Source organism: Mustela nigripes, chromosome 8, assembly GCF_022355385.1.
Source record: "Mustela nigripes isolate SB6536 chromosome 8, MUSNIG.SB6536, whole genome shotgun sequence".
Classification (NCBI taxonomy): domain Eukaryota; kingdom Metazoa; phylum Chordata; class Mammalia; order Carnivora; family Mustelidae; genus Mustela; species Mustela nigripes.
This window is the reverse complement of record NC_081564.1, coordinates 55,388,102-55,401,972: the sequence shown is the minus strand read 5'-3', so window position 1 is coordinate 55,401,972 and position 13,871 is coordinate 55,388,102. Positions and strand designations below refer to the sequence as shown.

The 13,871-nt window shown below is 34.2% G+C and overlaps 1 protein-coding gene across 3 annotated transcripts in view; it reads left to right on the top strand.

Annotated features, from left to right (window-relative positions):
- Window positions 1-13,871, top strand: part of RPRD1A (regulation of nuclear pre-mRNA domain containing 1A) — a 75,527-nt gene that overhangs the window by 35,737 nt on the left and 25,919 nt on the right. For 2 of the 3 annotated variants that reach the window (XM_059409478.1, XM_059409477.1), the window contains exons 3-6: window positions 72-178; window positions 258-355; window positions 3,467-3,593; window positions 3,700-3,875. In XM_059409478.1, coding sequence (XP_059265461.1) covers window positions 72-178; window positions 258-355; window positions 3,467-3,593; window positions 3,700-3,875 — 508 coding nt within the window. Of the gene's footprint in view, window positions 1-71; window positions 179-257; window positions 356-3,466; window positions 3,594-3,699; window positions 3,876-5,157; window positions 12,328-13,871 lie in introns of those variants that run through there. The other variant, XM_059409479.1, reaches the window with a different exon arrangement.

Sequence of the window (13,871 nt, the reverse complement as noted above, 5' to 3'; positions counted from 1 at the left end):
TCTGATTGTATTGAAAATCCCCATTACCTTTTCAGTAGCTCTATTAATTATTATTTGTATTTTTTCTTTAGTGAAACTGATGAAAGTTGTAAGAAGCACCTTGGAAGGGTATTATCTATTTGGGAAGAAAGGTCTGTTTATGAGAATGATGTATTAGAACAACTTAAGCAAGCTCTGTGTAAGTGTGTAATCTTTTATCATGATCTCTTCGTTAAAATGTTTGCTTTCATTAAAACTTCAGTGTTCTCCCTTTTCAGATGGTGATAAGAAGCCTAGGAAGCGAACTTATGAACAGATAAAGGTGGATGAAAATGAAAACTGTTCCTCTCTGGGATCTCCAAGTGAACCACCACAGGTAGAAGTTTTTCTCTGTTGAGGAAGTTATATTACTGTTACTTCATGTGGCCACCAAGCTTTATTAATTTTGATGTTTTACTTCTGTAAATTGATTTTTATTATAATTCTGATTATAAGAAAGAAGCTATATGACTATCTCTTATTTTCTGATGACAGATTGCTTATGTTTAATGTAGTATGTTGTATATTAGGCAACTATATTTTGCATAGAAAGAGGATATCTGATTGCTAAATATGATTAGGTCTGGTGAGATATCCCCATTTAAATAGTTTCCTTTTAAATAAATAGAACATTATATGATAAGACTATATTATTATATGATTTAAGTACACTGAAAATGCCATTCCTAGAGATAAACACTGCCCTTTAGAGTATTTTTTCTTTTAAACATGTAAAAATGAGTGTTATAGTAACAAGCATGTATTCATATAGTTCTATGTAACTATAGAACCATATAGTTCATGGTAAAATAAGATGGATTAGAGTCATTATCTTAATACCCCATGTCCTCCCAGGTTGGTACAGTATAGCATTCTTTAGCCATCAGATGATTCCAGAAAAACATTTTTAACTTTTAATTATGTGGGCATTGAGTGTTAAAGCTTCCTCCTTCTATGTTTCAAACATATAGGAGGGACAGATAAAATTTAAAAGGAGAGAATGAAGACATAGCCATACTCATAAAACAAGGTAAATATCTTCGTGGGCTAGAAGTGGTACAGAAGCGCACAACTCCATGTGTGTGCCAGAGCCTGGTTTTTGCTAAGCTTTGGTCTGGAAGCAAACATGGCTTTCCAGAAATACTAGGGTAATAAGAACTCAAAGTGCTCCATGGGAGTTGGAGGACTGGACCTGAATTCACTGCACGAAACCAGAGGCTGGGTGAAACGCTTTCCCCAATGAAAGGAGCTTGAAAGGAATAAAATTGTGGGTGTGTTATGTCAGTGTTAATACTGGGGAGGCAGAAAGAATCTCAGCTAGGTGGTCAGCTAGGACTGGAACCAAGCTACCTGTTCACTCGTTGACAGGAGGTACTGAAGCCCATATGATCACCAGGGAGAAAAGCTTGAGGAAAAAATAACAACAACATTTCAAACAACCAAACACTTAGGTTTATATTTCTTCCTATTTGGCAATAATTAAGACAAAGCACTTTGTGCTGAGAGCCACCTTATGATTCCATGAACAGTATTTTACCCAAGTTCTGGAGATGGGGTCTGATCCTCTTGTGTTCTCTGTGATGAAAAGAGTAGCCTCGGTTGTACTTCTTAGGAGTATCTGTCTGACTCTAATCTAGTACTTAAATAAAATGCTGTTGTTTTTCATTTTATAATGACTACTTTCAGATTAGTTACACTGTTTAATTCTCAGTGGTTCAGCTTTGTAGCTGTCATTTTATTCATGTCATTCTTTATAAGAATGGCTAAAATTTCTCTTTGTAGGCTCCAGTTGAGCTCATTTCTTTCTCTTCTACGAGAAAGTTGTAGGCTAATGTTTTCAGACAACTTTGCTTTTTTTTATCTGATCCTTGACCCAGCTCTGGAAACTTAGAATTAACTCACGTGGGAATGTGAAGGTGAGATGAGAGCAGGTTGTAGTGAAAGCATGTATATCAAGACCATAAAGCCAGATTACTTCTCAGAGCTTCAGAAAATTTGAGAACTTTCTAAGACTGATTAAAAAATGACAGTATAAAAGTTAATTGGGGAACCCTGAGAAACAAGCTTTCTCATAATCATTGCTCTTAAGCTCACTTTCATTTGTAGTGGTATATATCTTAAATCAAAATTATTTTGTAAAATATTAGAATATTAAACACATAGTAATGAATTAAAAGCATATGTGGGGTAGTATATTTCTTATTAGACTCCATTCTTTTTTAAGATTTTATTTATTTATTTGACAGGCAGAGATCACAAGTAGGCAGAGAGGCAGATAGAGAGAGGGGAAGCAGGCTCCCCGCTGAGCAGGGAGCCCCATGTGGGTCTCCATCCCACGACCCTGGGATCATGACCTGGGCCAAAGGCAGAGGCTTTAACCTACTGAGCCACCCAGGTGCCCCTAGACTCCATTCATTCTTATCACATTTGATCATTTACTTTCTGCTAGACTCCAGTGACAACTTTTTTGTAAGGGAATAGCTTAAAGAAAAATCAATAACGATCTGTCAGTGTATCTTTAATGATGCACAGAATTGTATATATCCTATATTTTTCAAGTGTGTGTGTAATTTCCTACTGTTTCAGGAACTAGTCTTAGAGATTAAAAAAAAAAAGCAGGTGGGATATAAATGGAGACCAGTAAAAAAAAAATGTATTAATTTTTCTCTGGAATAAATTTATAGATATTATGAATTGAAGTTACCAGCAAAGGCTTGCCATTCCCTCCTAATTATATCTGATATGAAAACAGTGCAAGTAAAATATTCTAGTGATAAAATAATTTTTATATTGGCTAAGTGTTTATGGAAGTATTGATCATCAGATATATGGAATTTTGTGATATTTTAATGATCTTGTTAACAAACTATAGAGTAGTTGAAGATAACCATATTTAAACATATTCCCAAACTTCATTGCTCTTCTGCTTTAATTACATCATGTAGAAATAGAAACTTGAGGTCTCTTCTTTGTTGTAGTAGAACATGATTTGTATCCCCCACCCCAAATATCCAATTTAGTATTAAAATATTCTGCTCAGGTACAGTGATAATATAATAAATATGTTGTATGTAAAATTTGTATTGTGTAGGTTGAAGTTATAGCCTGCTTTCCCTTTTGCCACTGTATGTATTTGGCATATAAATGAAGCCTGTTACTTTCAGAGTCTGACAGTTATTTTTACACTATCTGTCTTTACCACTGGAGTATGACTTCCTGACGGCTGAGGGCCATATCTTATTTTAGTTTTCAATATATATTTTTAATATTTGACATAGTATAGTTTGTTTTTCTTAATATTTCTTAGAAGAAATGGACTGCCTTCAAAAGTAGTTTATATTTAAAACTTTATAGCCCATAAGGAGTAAGGAATATGAAATAAATTTTAAGCCTTTCGTATTTGTTCAAGCTTCATTTATTGTGGTTCTAAAGTTGTATAACTTTTTAGACTCTAGATCTTGTTAGAGCATTGCAAGATCTAGAGAATGCAGCTTCAGGTGATGCAGCAGTTCATCAGAGGATAGCATCTTTGCCTGTTGAAGTTCAAGAAGTATCCCTACTAGATAAGATAACAGGTAAGAAAAAAAAATGTGATCTGGAACTTTTTTGGAAGTCAGGGTGAGGGAATGGCATATGGTGTTGTTTTTGTTGTATAATGTTGTTATTCTGTGCTTTTCTTAGATAAAGAATCTGGAGAAAGGCTTTCTAAAATGGTAGAGGATGCTTGTATGTTGCTGGCAGATTACAATGGCAGATTGGCGGCTGAAATAGATGATAGGAAGCAACTCACTCGAATGTTAGCAGATTTTCTTCGTTGTCAAAAGGAAGCCCTTGCAGAGAAAGAGCATAAATTGGAAGTGCGTAACCTTTTCCTTCTTTAGTGTTTATTTGCTTAATTTATTTCTTGGTAGCCATTTCAAAATACTCCATTCCTGTACATTTTGCATTTTTTTGACATAGACCTTTTGAGACAATGGCCCAGGTAAGCTATTCCTTGCAGGAACAGGTTTCTTTCTGCTTGAACCAAGTCAGCAGCCTAAGGAAACTTAGAAATTTGGTATTATGAAAATTGGTTGCTTTATAAAATTATTCATGTGGAATTCCGGTAAGAGTAATTCATCCAAAGAATTTAAACTGTCATTTTCAAGAACAGAACTAATTGGAAAACAGCAATATAAAGTCTGGTGTGAACTATAGTAATTTATGGTTGGATTTATTGAATTCCTGTTCTGAGTACATGTATGTACTTTTAGGTATACAATAAAAAAATAAAGAGTTTTTTTGGCATAGAATTAATTCTGGGTATGTTAGTCCCCCTCTCGCTGTCCCTCTAAAGTTCATCAGTTCTGTTCAAGAAGTTAGTCTTCAAGTTACTCTTTTGTTGCATCCCTGATTCTGATGTTTAACATATTCCAACTTCACTCCTGGCTCATACGCAACCTTTGGTAAAAGAAAGTCATCACTCCTTTAAGTTAAGTGGTGATTGATACTGTTGATGAGTCTGGGGATGCAGAGCTGAAAAAGAGAAACATTTTCCTATTTCCATTGGGCAGAGTAGCTGTTGTCAGGGGTGAATGGACCAGAATCTTTTTTGACTAGTTCTTGTTTAAATTGTTTATTCCTCTAGCAATTTCTTATTCTATCTATGTATGTAGGAGAATTTCTAAGTTGTCTGGATCCCTTTATTTAAGCAGTTCTCTGTAAATTTTTAGGTTTGTTATGATACTGCCTCTACTAAGTGGCTTTTATTAGTGTTTAGTTCTTGTTTTAGTGGTCTCTGCCGAAGAGGATCATCATTTCTGCCTGTGAGACCAACTATTTGATCATGAGCTCTCCCATCCCAAATTCTCAACTTTTAATTTAGCATTAACCCTTTTCAATTTGGGGCATAGTTATTGGCACCATGCTCTACCTTTAGAAAGGTTTTGCAATTATACATGGAAAGGAAAAGGTAAAAAATTTTATGAAGGAACGGGTGATACTGAACTTAGGTAGCTTTTGATATTGTGATGCAACTTCTGTGTTAAACATTGTTACTTGTTTTATTGTTAGCAGAATTAAGGGTAAGTAATGTTATGCAATTTTTGTCCTTCGTCTGTTGGTATGGTTTCTTTAACTTCTATTGAGCTTCTGTTGCAGGTATTGGACATGGGCGTATCTTCTAACGATGTCATCATCATTAGCATATTCTTCCTGCTAAAAATAAACATCAAACTCCAAAGCCTGTATTGTCTCATGTTTTTGAAAATTGAAGACTGAAACTGTTATTCTACTGTATGCTACTTTTTCACTTTTTTGTTATTTATCACTGGTTATAAAAATAGAATTTGCTTGAAATGTAAGGAAGTATGGAAATAGATCAGATGTCACCCTCCAGTTCCCTCTTTTCCCAGTTCCTTTCAGCTAGATTGCATAGTTGATGGTTATAGGTGATGAGGCTGATCATAATAATAGCAATCACATTTACCATGCGTTAGGTACTGTTGTAAGCACTTCACATTAATCCTATATAGCGGGAAGAATGATCCCCATTTTACAGGTAAAGAAAACGGAGGCACAGGGAAATTAAATAACTTGCCCAAGGTCACAAAGAGGTAGTGAGTTGTCCAGAACCCAGGAATTCTGCCTCCAAAGGGCACATTTTTTCCCAGGTTTTAAAGAAATTTAAGTTCGTAGCAAAAGATAGAAAGTCTCTCTCCAACTCTTTGTGCTTCCTCCCTCCTCAGAGGTAATCACTGTGTTAAAGTGTTCTAGAACTTGTTTTTCAGCATGACTGGATATTATATTAAAAAAGAGACCACCTAAATTATGCTGAGCATGTTTTTAGAAGTAATAAAAATGTAGATTTACAATAAATTAGGAAGTCATTCCACAGAGCTCTTTGTAAGTTACCATTTATTAACTGAGTGATTTCTTTGTCCAAAGATTACAGAAATGATTTGAGATATTTAGACATTTTTTGTATCAAGTAGGTGGCATCACTTTGAAGTTGAGACTGAGAGGTCAAGATTTATACTTACCGTACATATAAGCCGTGGTATCATCAAATAGTTTTGAGTTATCTGCATCTTTGAATATCAGCTGTCATTGATCAGGTATTGAGTCATTTTTTGTTTTTTGTTTTTTTCTTTACATCGAACATAAAGTATTCAGGAATTGTCTCTTTCATATTTTTTAAGGAGGTTGGTATTAAAGCATTTGTAATGAATGAAAACATGAAGTGTTCTTTAAAATTTTGGCAATTACGAATCATTTTTGGAATTTGTGACTAACTTTAGCTGGTTTCTAAGCAGATGACTGTTTAGACTATTAATCTAATTTATGCTTACAAAATGCATGTCACAGATGGCTGTAGAAATCATATCTTACCACTCAGAAGTAGAAAATACCGAATAAACCCTTGTTCACCTCGTTTATTATTTTGGAAGATATTCATGGATAGGGAAGACTTAAAGTGACATTTTGATTTTGATACTGTTGGGGAGGGTAAAGTACAGATATCAGCAGTTCTTTCACATTTAAAATGATAAGGTCTTTGATGCTCAATATAGGTGGTGTAAGGAAATATGCTTTTATAAAATCCCTGTTTATGTCATTGTACCCAGGTGTGTTTTAAATTGCTAGAATTCCATGGAATATTGGAAGTCACAATTTGATGGCTTTTAAGTCAAATTATAGTTCCAAGTTCTAGAAGTCTGGATGGGAAAACTGTCAGAGAGGACTGTATTTATCGTTTTTGTTTATCTTACATCAGTATATTCAGATTTAGCTCATTTTTAAAATTGAGGGTTTAGTATTCATTGTATGAGTGTTACTTGTTTAGTTTATTTAAGCCTGTCCCTCTTCTCGTGGTGTCAGATTGCAGCCACTGAGTTGCTTTTATTAGTTTTGTGTGTTATATAGGTAGTGTTGCAGAGAACATCCTGGTGATTCAGGCTTAGTTTAGTTGTCCAAGTGTATTTGCAAGATTGATTGTCCGAAACAGAATAGCATATGTGGATCCAAGGGAATGTGTGTTTATGTTTCGACAGGATACTTAAGTCCACCAAAAGTTTCTGCCTATTCATTCATTCATTCATTCATTCATTCATTCATTTTGCTGCATTTATTTATTTATTTGAGTATAGTACACTATGTTGTATTGGTCTCAGGTGTAAATATTCTGCCTTTTTAAACTCCATGCAGTATGAATGCATCTTTTCCTGTACAACCTAACCCATGCTGAATATCAGTGATTTAAAAAAAATTTTTGCATATCTGATAGTTTAAAAATGATTTTTTTGTTCACCCAGATTGGTCATCTTTTTAAAATATTTACCAGCTATTTTTGTTGTATAATCCCTATTTCCTTTGACTGTTTTTCTGTTTGATTCTAAGTTTGCATGTTAATGTTTGTCTTTTCTTTTATAGATTCTGGGCTTTCTGGATATAGTTAAGATGGTCTTCTCATTTCATAACTTTAAAAATACTATGCTATCTTTCTAGATTTTTTCCCTAGTAATTTTATCCATTAGGATTTTTTAATTTATGGTGTGACATACAGCTTTAATTGAAGTGATAGTAAATGCCCCTTGTCATGTGCTAGTTAATGGTTAATGAGGCCGTTTCTGTTATATTTAATTCCTATATATATATACATGGGAATGTAGTCCCTTTTTAATTCTAGTGGCCCATTTGTCTTAACCATCTTTAATTAAGCAGTAGATTTTTGTATTATTTTTGGTATTCATGTCTACAATTTTAATTAATAATGATTGTTGTATATATGAGTTTTTACTTTCTTTCCACTTACTTTATATGTATTTGCTTTCATACTTAATATTTCAAATGGCGTGGGGCATCTGGGTGGCTCAGTGGGTTAAAGCCTCTGCCTTCAGCTCAGGTCATGATCTCATGGTCCTGGGATCGAGCCCCACATCGGGCTCTCTGCTCAGCGGGGAGCCTGTTTCCCCCTCTCTCTGCCTGCCTCTCTGCCTACTTGTGATCTCTCTCTCTGTCAAATAAATAAATAAAATCTTTAAAAAAAAAAAAATTCAAATGGCGTTTTCCCAAGTAGACATTTCTTACTTTACTTGGCCTTCTCCCTGTTTCTGAATACATTGTTTACTTTTGTTATCCATCCCCGCTATCTGCTAGACAGTGTTTTCCAGGATTTTCAAGAATGTTTACTTTCATAAAGCTTTGTTTCCCAGAAAGTTCAATTATCATTTTTTAAATGCTTAAGATAAATTTTGTTTTGCCTGAGACTTTTAGTGATTAGAGATTCCTAATGTCTGTTCTTTCACTATAGGAATTAAGAATGTTTTAAATAGACAGCCCTGAAAATGCAGATTTAAAAATTTTGCTGAAGGTGTTACAACACCTGCATATAGCTTTTTGATGGTTATTTATCAAATTTCAAATTTTATTAAGATTATAGTGGTAAAGATACGGAGAACTGCTTATGGAATCTTTCATCTGTAGTTCAGTTATTTCTTACATTTTACTTTTTTTTCACTGAAGTAATTGATTTAACTTTAGAAGTAATTTGATAAGATGGAGCTATATGGATTTTTTTAAAGTAGACATTACTAATTTCTGAATGGTTCTTATTTTTTGAGATCTAAATATTAAGAATCATAATCTTAATATTTTTTATTGATTATGCAGTAATCTGTTTTCATCATAGGAAAGAAGCTCCTTGAGCAAAAGGTTTAGCCCTGTGTTTTGGCTTCATGTATCTTGTGTACTTTTCATGTAATATATGTACAACTTAAACTACTGTTTTCCTTTTTAATGAATGGCTATATCATAATTTAACAGCTCTGTGTCCTTTGACTAAGTGTTTTGGTTGCTTTGATATTATTATAAACACTGTTGCAGTGAACAGCTCTTATAGTATACTCTTGACTCAAATATGTCTTCTTTTGTGATAAATTCCTAAAGATGAAATTGCTAATTCATAGTAAGGACTTGATACATGTTATCAATCTAACTTTCAGTAAGATTGTACTACATCGTCTTTGATGATTCCCAAATATTATGTATAGGTCTTCTGGGCCATTCATTTCTCTCTTTTAAAAAATGCATTATATTGCTGGGTAGATAACATGGGGCATGTGTTTTCACTTTTGTCCATGATTTGGATCTTCAAATGCAGATCTTTGGCTTGGTTTCTCACTCCTGTTTTTTGGCTTTATGGGGTAAGAGTTTTAACAGACTGATATAGAGATTTTCAGTTGATCCTTATTGTCAGCGTTAAGACTCACTATTAGGTTTCAAGGAGCTTGGTACCTCAAAGTCCTGAGCCTCTCCAAAGTTCCTCAGAATGAATTAAATCACTTTTGGTCATTATTCCTTTGCTCCAGTTTTTTCTGTCTTCCAAAAGTTTCTTGACAGCTGTGTGCTGTGATTCCCTTTTCTTCATTCCTTTGGGTTTCCACCTTTAAAAATTGTTTTACTGTTTTAGTTTCTTTTTGGGAGGGAGTAGAGATAAATATGAGTTCAGTTTATTATAAAAATGGAAGACCATTGTGCCTTTTAAAATAGAACTATAGTATATGTGTTTTTAACTTCTGCCAAGCTACCCTTGTCTAAGTGGTTGTCATATTACCTAGATTGTTAACAACTCATCTTCCTTTTCTTTCTCCTAACTCCTGTTCTTCCTAAGCAACTGCAGCCTGGTTTATCTTTGAAGAAGTCTGGGCTCATCATACCCCTGTTTAAAACTCTCCAGTGCTTCCCATTACACTTTTAAATCTTATTTAAAACTCCATGATACCACTAGTTGTGAGTCTCATGTAACCTCATCTTGAACCATCTCAACAGCATCCATTTAAGTCTTAAAGCAGGTGAAGCATTTTCTAGCGCAGGGTTTCTGCCTTGCTAATCGTTAACAGAATGGGTGCAATGCTCTCTCAACCAGTTCATGACTTAACTGATGTCTTTTTTCATGTAGATGTATGTGCCCCCCCCCCCCCCCTCACCTCTTCAGCCTCTCTCACTGCCTTTTCATTTGGTTCCACATACCCCTTCTCCTGCCCTCTTCACACCCAGTATATTACAGTGTCATTTTCTTTTTGGCTTTTTATTTGTTTTTCCTTTATGGTACATATCACTCTTGGAAGATTTAAAACTTTGTTTTTCATGTTTATTGCCATATTGTAAATGGTTGGAGTAGTACTTTTCTCCTGGTGTTTTTGTTAAATGAGTAAATGATTGAAATGATGAATGAGTGAATATCAGTACGAATGTAATTTGCAAGAAGTATGTAAGTATTTATGTTTTAAATTGGTGACTTATTTTGTAACTAAACCAGAAAAAGAATGCTGCTTTAATAAAAATGATTAAAGAGATTTGAGGCTTTTGAGGAAAATTATATCAAGCACAGTAGGTGAACTAGTTTTTAAGTCATATTAGTCTAGCCGAATACTTTCAAAAGGTGGGCCTTGTTTTCAGGAATGCAGCTTATAGAACTGCAGTTGAGCATTTGAAACAAAGGAGTAAGTGGCCATTTAAAAATTGTAAAATTATTTTACCAGTTTGCCCTGTTTTTCCTTCAATAGAATAACATGTTAACAATATGTTAGAAAACATGAGTAACAAAATGAACAGTACTCAGCCTCGAAGAAGCCCTGAATGAGTCACCTGGTAGAAGAACTGGAGCCACAAGTGAAATCAGAGTCTTTAATCAGTGTTCTTTCTTTTTACATAAAAAGAAAGGAATTTAAGCTGTAATTGCCTTCTGGTTGCTCACTCATTCAAAGAATAAACTAATAATGTAATACCCTTCAAGAGGAACATTGTGATTAAAAATTTATGTTTACAAAGCAATTAGCACTCTCCCTGAGCAAATAAGTGCTCAGTAATGGATAACTTCTACTGTTGTTACTGTGGCCGCTGAGACTTACTAGAAGTAAGTCTTATTAAGTGATATTGAAAAGTAGGTTGGAACCAGATTGTGGAGAGCACTGAAGGTCCGGTTGAGCTGATGGTTTTAGCAGTCTAAAGGCTGGAAAGGAATGGTGATGTTGGCAGTGTTTGCAAGCCTGGCTAAAGTTACTGAGCGGTTTACAATGGGGAGAATTTGCAATGACCAGATGGGGTGCCTGGGTGGTTCAGTGGGTTAAAGCCTCTGCCTTCGGATCATGTCATGATCCCAGAGTTCTGGAATCTAGCCCCACATCGGGCTCTCTGCCCAGCAGGGAGCCTGCTTCCTCCTCCTCTCTCTCTGCCTGCTTCTCTGCCTACTTGTGATCTCTGTCAAATAAATAAAATCTTTAAAAAAAAAAAAAAAGACCAGATAGGATTTAATTAGAAAATTTTACATTATGGATAATATAGTTAATAATAGCAGTGAGAAAATAAAGGAATGAGCAGATACTGGAAACAAATGGTAAAAATATATCAATTAGGTTTGAGGATAGAGAGGTAGAAGGAATCCCAATTAATGAAATGTTGAAAACCATGAGTCAAATGATTTTGACATTGACTAAAAGAATATTAAAATAGGGAACTAGTTTTGGTGGGGAGGATGATTTTGATTTTAGGTAGATCAAATATAAACTTTGTTGTTTTTATTTTTTGTGCAGCGAAGTTCAATTATTTTTATTTTCTCCCAGCTTTATTGAGATAACTGACATAATGAGCAAACTATTTTAAAATTCCTTTTTGTTTTTGCTTTCTTAAAAAATTGAATAGTTGACACTAAAATTTTTCTGATTGTAAAAGTAGTAAGTGATCCTCATAGTTTAGAAACCATTCATAAGAACACACAGATAGCACCTGTAGTCTCACTACCCCTCAAATACCACTGATAAGATTTGGAAGATGGAATCATACAGTGTGTACTATTTACATATTGTCTTTTTTACTCATTTATAAACATTTTCTCATTATCTAAAATGAAGTAGTTACTTTTTCCCAGTTTCTTGCTATTGAAAAACATTGCTTTGAATCACCTTTTTTGCTGAATCTTTGCTTATCTGTGATAATTTTTTTCATGAATTCCTAGATGTAGGTAGGGATAAAAATAAAACAGTGAAGCGAAATTATTTTCATGCTCAGTCTGCTCCAACTTAAGAAAACAAAATGATATTCTTCTGGTGACAAGAGGTGGTGGAAGTGGAGATGTCCTCAGTTGCATTTTATTGATGTAAATTCATATGACGCAATCTTTGTGAAGAGAGTTGGTAATAAATACTAGAATCCCTTATTTTACATAATTTTTTCTGGGTTGTTTTGTTTTTTTCCTTTTACCAGGTCATTTAAATTGCATAGTGCTCTAAAAGTAGCTAGTTAGTAGGGGAAATTCTGGGAGCCATTAAAGTGATGGCATGGTTCTTGCTTTTGTATTTTAAAATATTATAAAATATACATTACATAAAATTGACCATCTTAAGCATTTTTAAGTGGACACTTCAGTAGTGTTAAATACATTCTTTTTGCTGTGCAGCCTATCTCCAGAACTCATTACACTTTCGAATTCGAAAGTCTGTACCCATTAAACAACTCCTCATTCCCCACTGTTCCCAATCCTGACATCCACCATTCTTTCTGTCTCTGAATTTGACTAGGTACCTAGTATAAGTGGAATCATACACTATTTGTCCTTTTGTTATTGGCTTACTTAGCTCAATGTAATGTACTTTGGTTTTATTAGTGTTGTATCATGTGCCAGAGTTCCCATTTTAAGGCTGAATAATATTCCATGATGTGAATGTATCCACATTGTTTTCCAGTGCATCTGTTGATGGATACTTGGGTTGCCTCCACTTTTTGCTGTTGTAAATAATGCTGCTACAAGCGTGCGCTTAGCAGATACCTCTTTTGAGTCCTTAGTTTCAGGTCTTTTGGGTTGGATTGCTGGATCATATGGCAATCCTATTTTCAGTGTTTTCAGAAACTGCTGTACCATAGCATATCATCCATAACAGCTGTACCATTTTATGTTCTTACCAACAATGCAGTGAGTTCTATCTTCACTTCCTCAAAAACACATATTATTTCCGTTTTTATTGATAGTAGCCATCCTAATTGATTGGCCATTTATTTATGATCTTGAAGAAATGCCTGTCCATGTCCTTTGTCCATTTTTTAATTAGGCTCTTTGTTGTTGTTACAAAGCGATGATATATATAGTCTAAGGTTCATGGTAACTTGTTACTAGAAAGAGTTTTGGAGATCATGTAATCCACCAGTGCTGGATTGTGCTAGATGTTATTCTAGAACATTTCCCAAAAGATAGCCTCTACTTGAATGTTTCTGATGTAAAGGGAACACACTGATTGAGAGCAGTCTTTTTTCCATGTTCTGGAAAATTGCTAGAAACATGTACTTCTTTTTTTAAATTTTTCACAAAAGTATTTGCTCAAATATATATACTTATGTGTTTGTATGTGTATCCATACATAAAGATTAATACATTGGAGAAAATGGAAAATAAGAGCTCCTTATTTTTCCCCTCTTTGCTCCTTATAGACCAATTTTGTTTATAAGATCTTAGATCCTTTATTGGTGTGAAAGAATCATTTTTCTTATTTTTTATTGTGTCATTACCATTTTTCATATATTACTTGTTATTAAAATTTTTGCCTGAATATGTATTTTAGTATACTATGTCAAAATAAAGTACAGGTATAGCATTCATGAAGAGTGACAAAAATAGTGTAAGGCAAGACTGAGAATGGTTTTTCCTTTCTGCTTGTGGGTCATGTCTTTTTTTTCTCTTTTGTCTTAGTTACTGTATTTTTCCTTTCTCTTACACATTTAACACTTTGCCTAACACATATGTAGGATATTGGCCTTTTGTTAGTTTTGCTTGGTATTTGATGTTTCCTTTTATTGTGAAGATCTAAGTTGCCTTTCATTTTTGT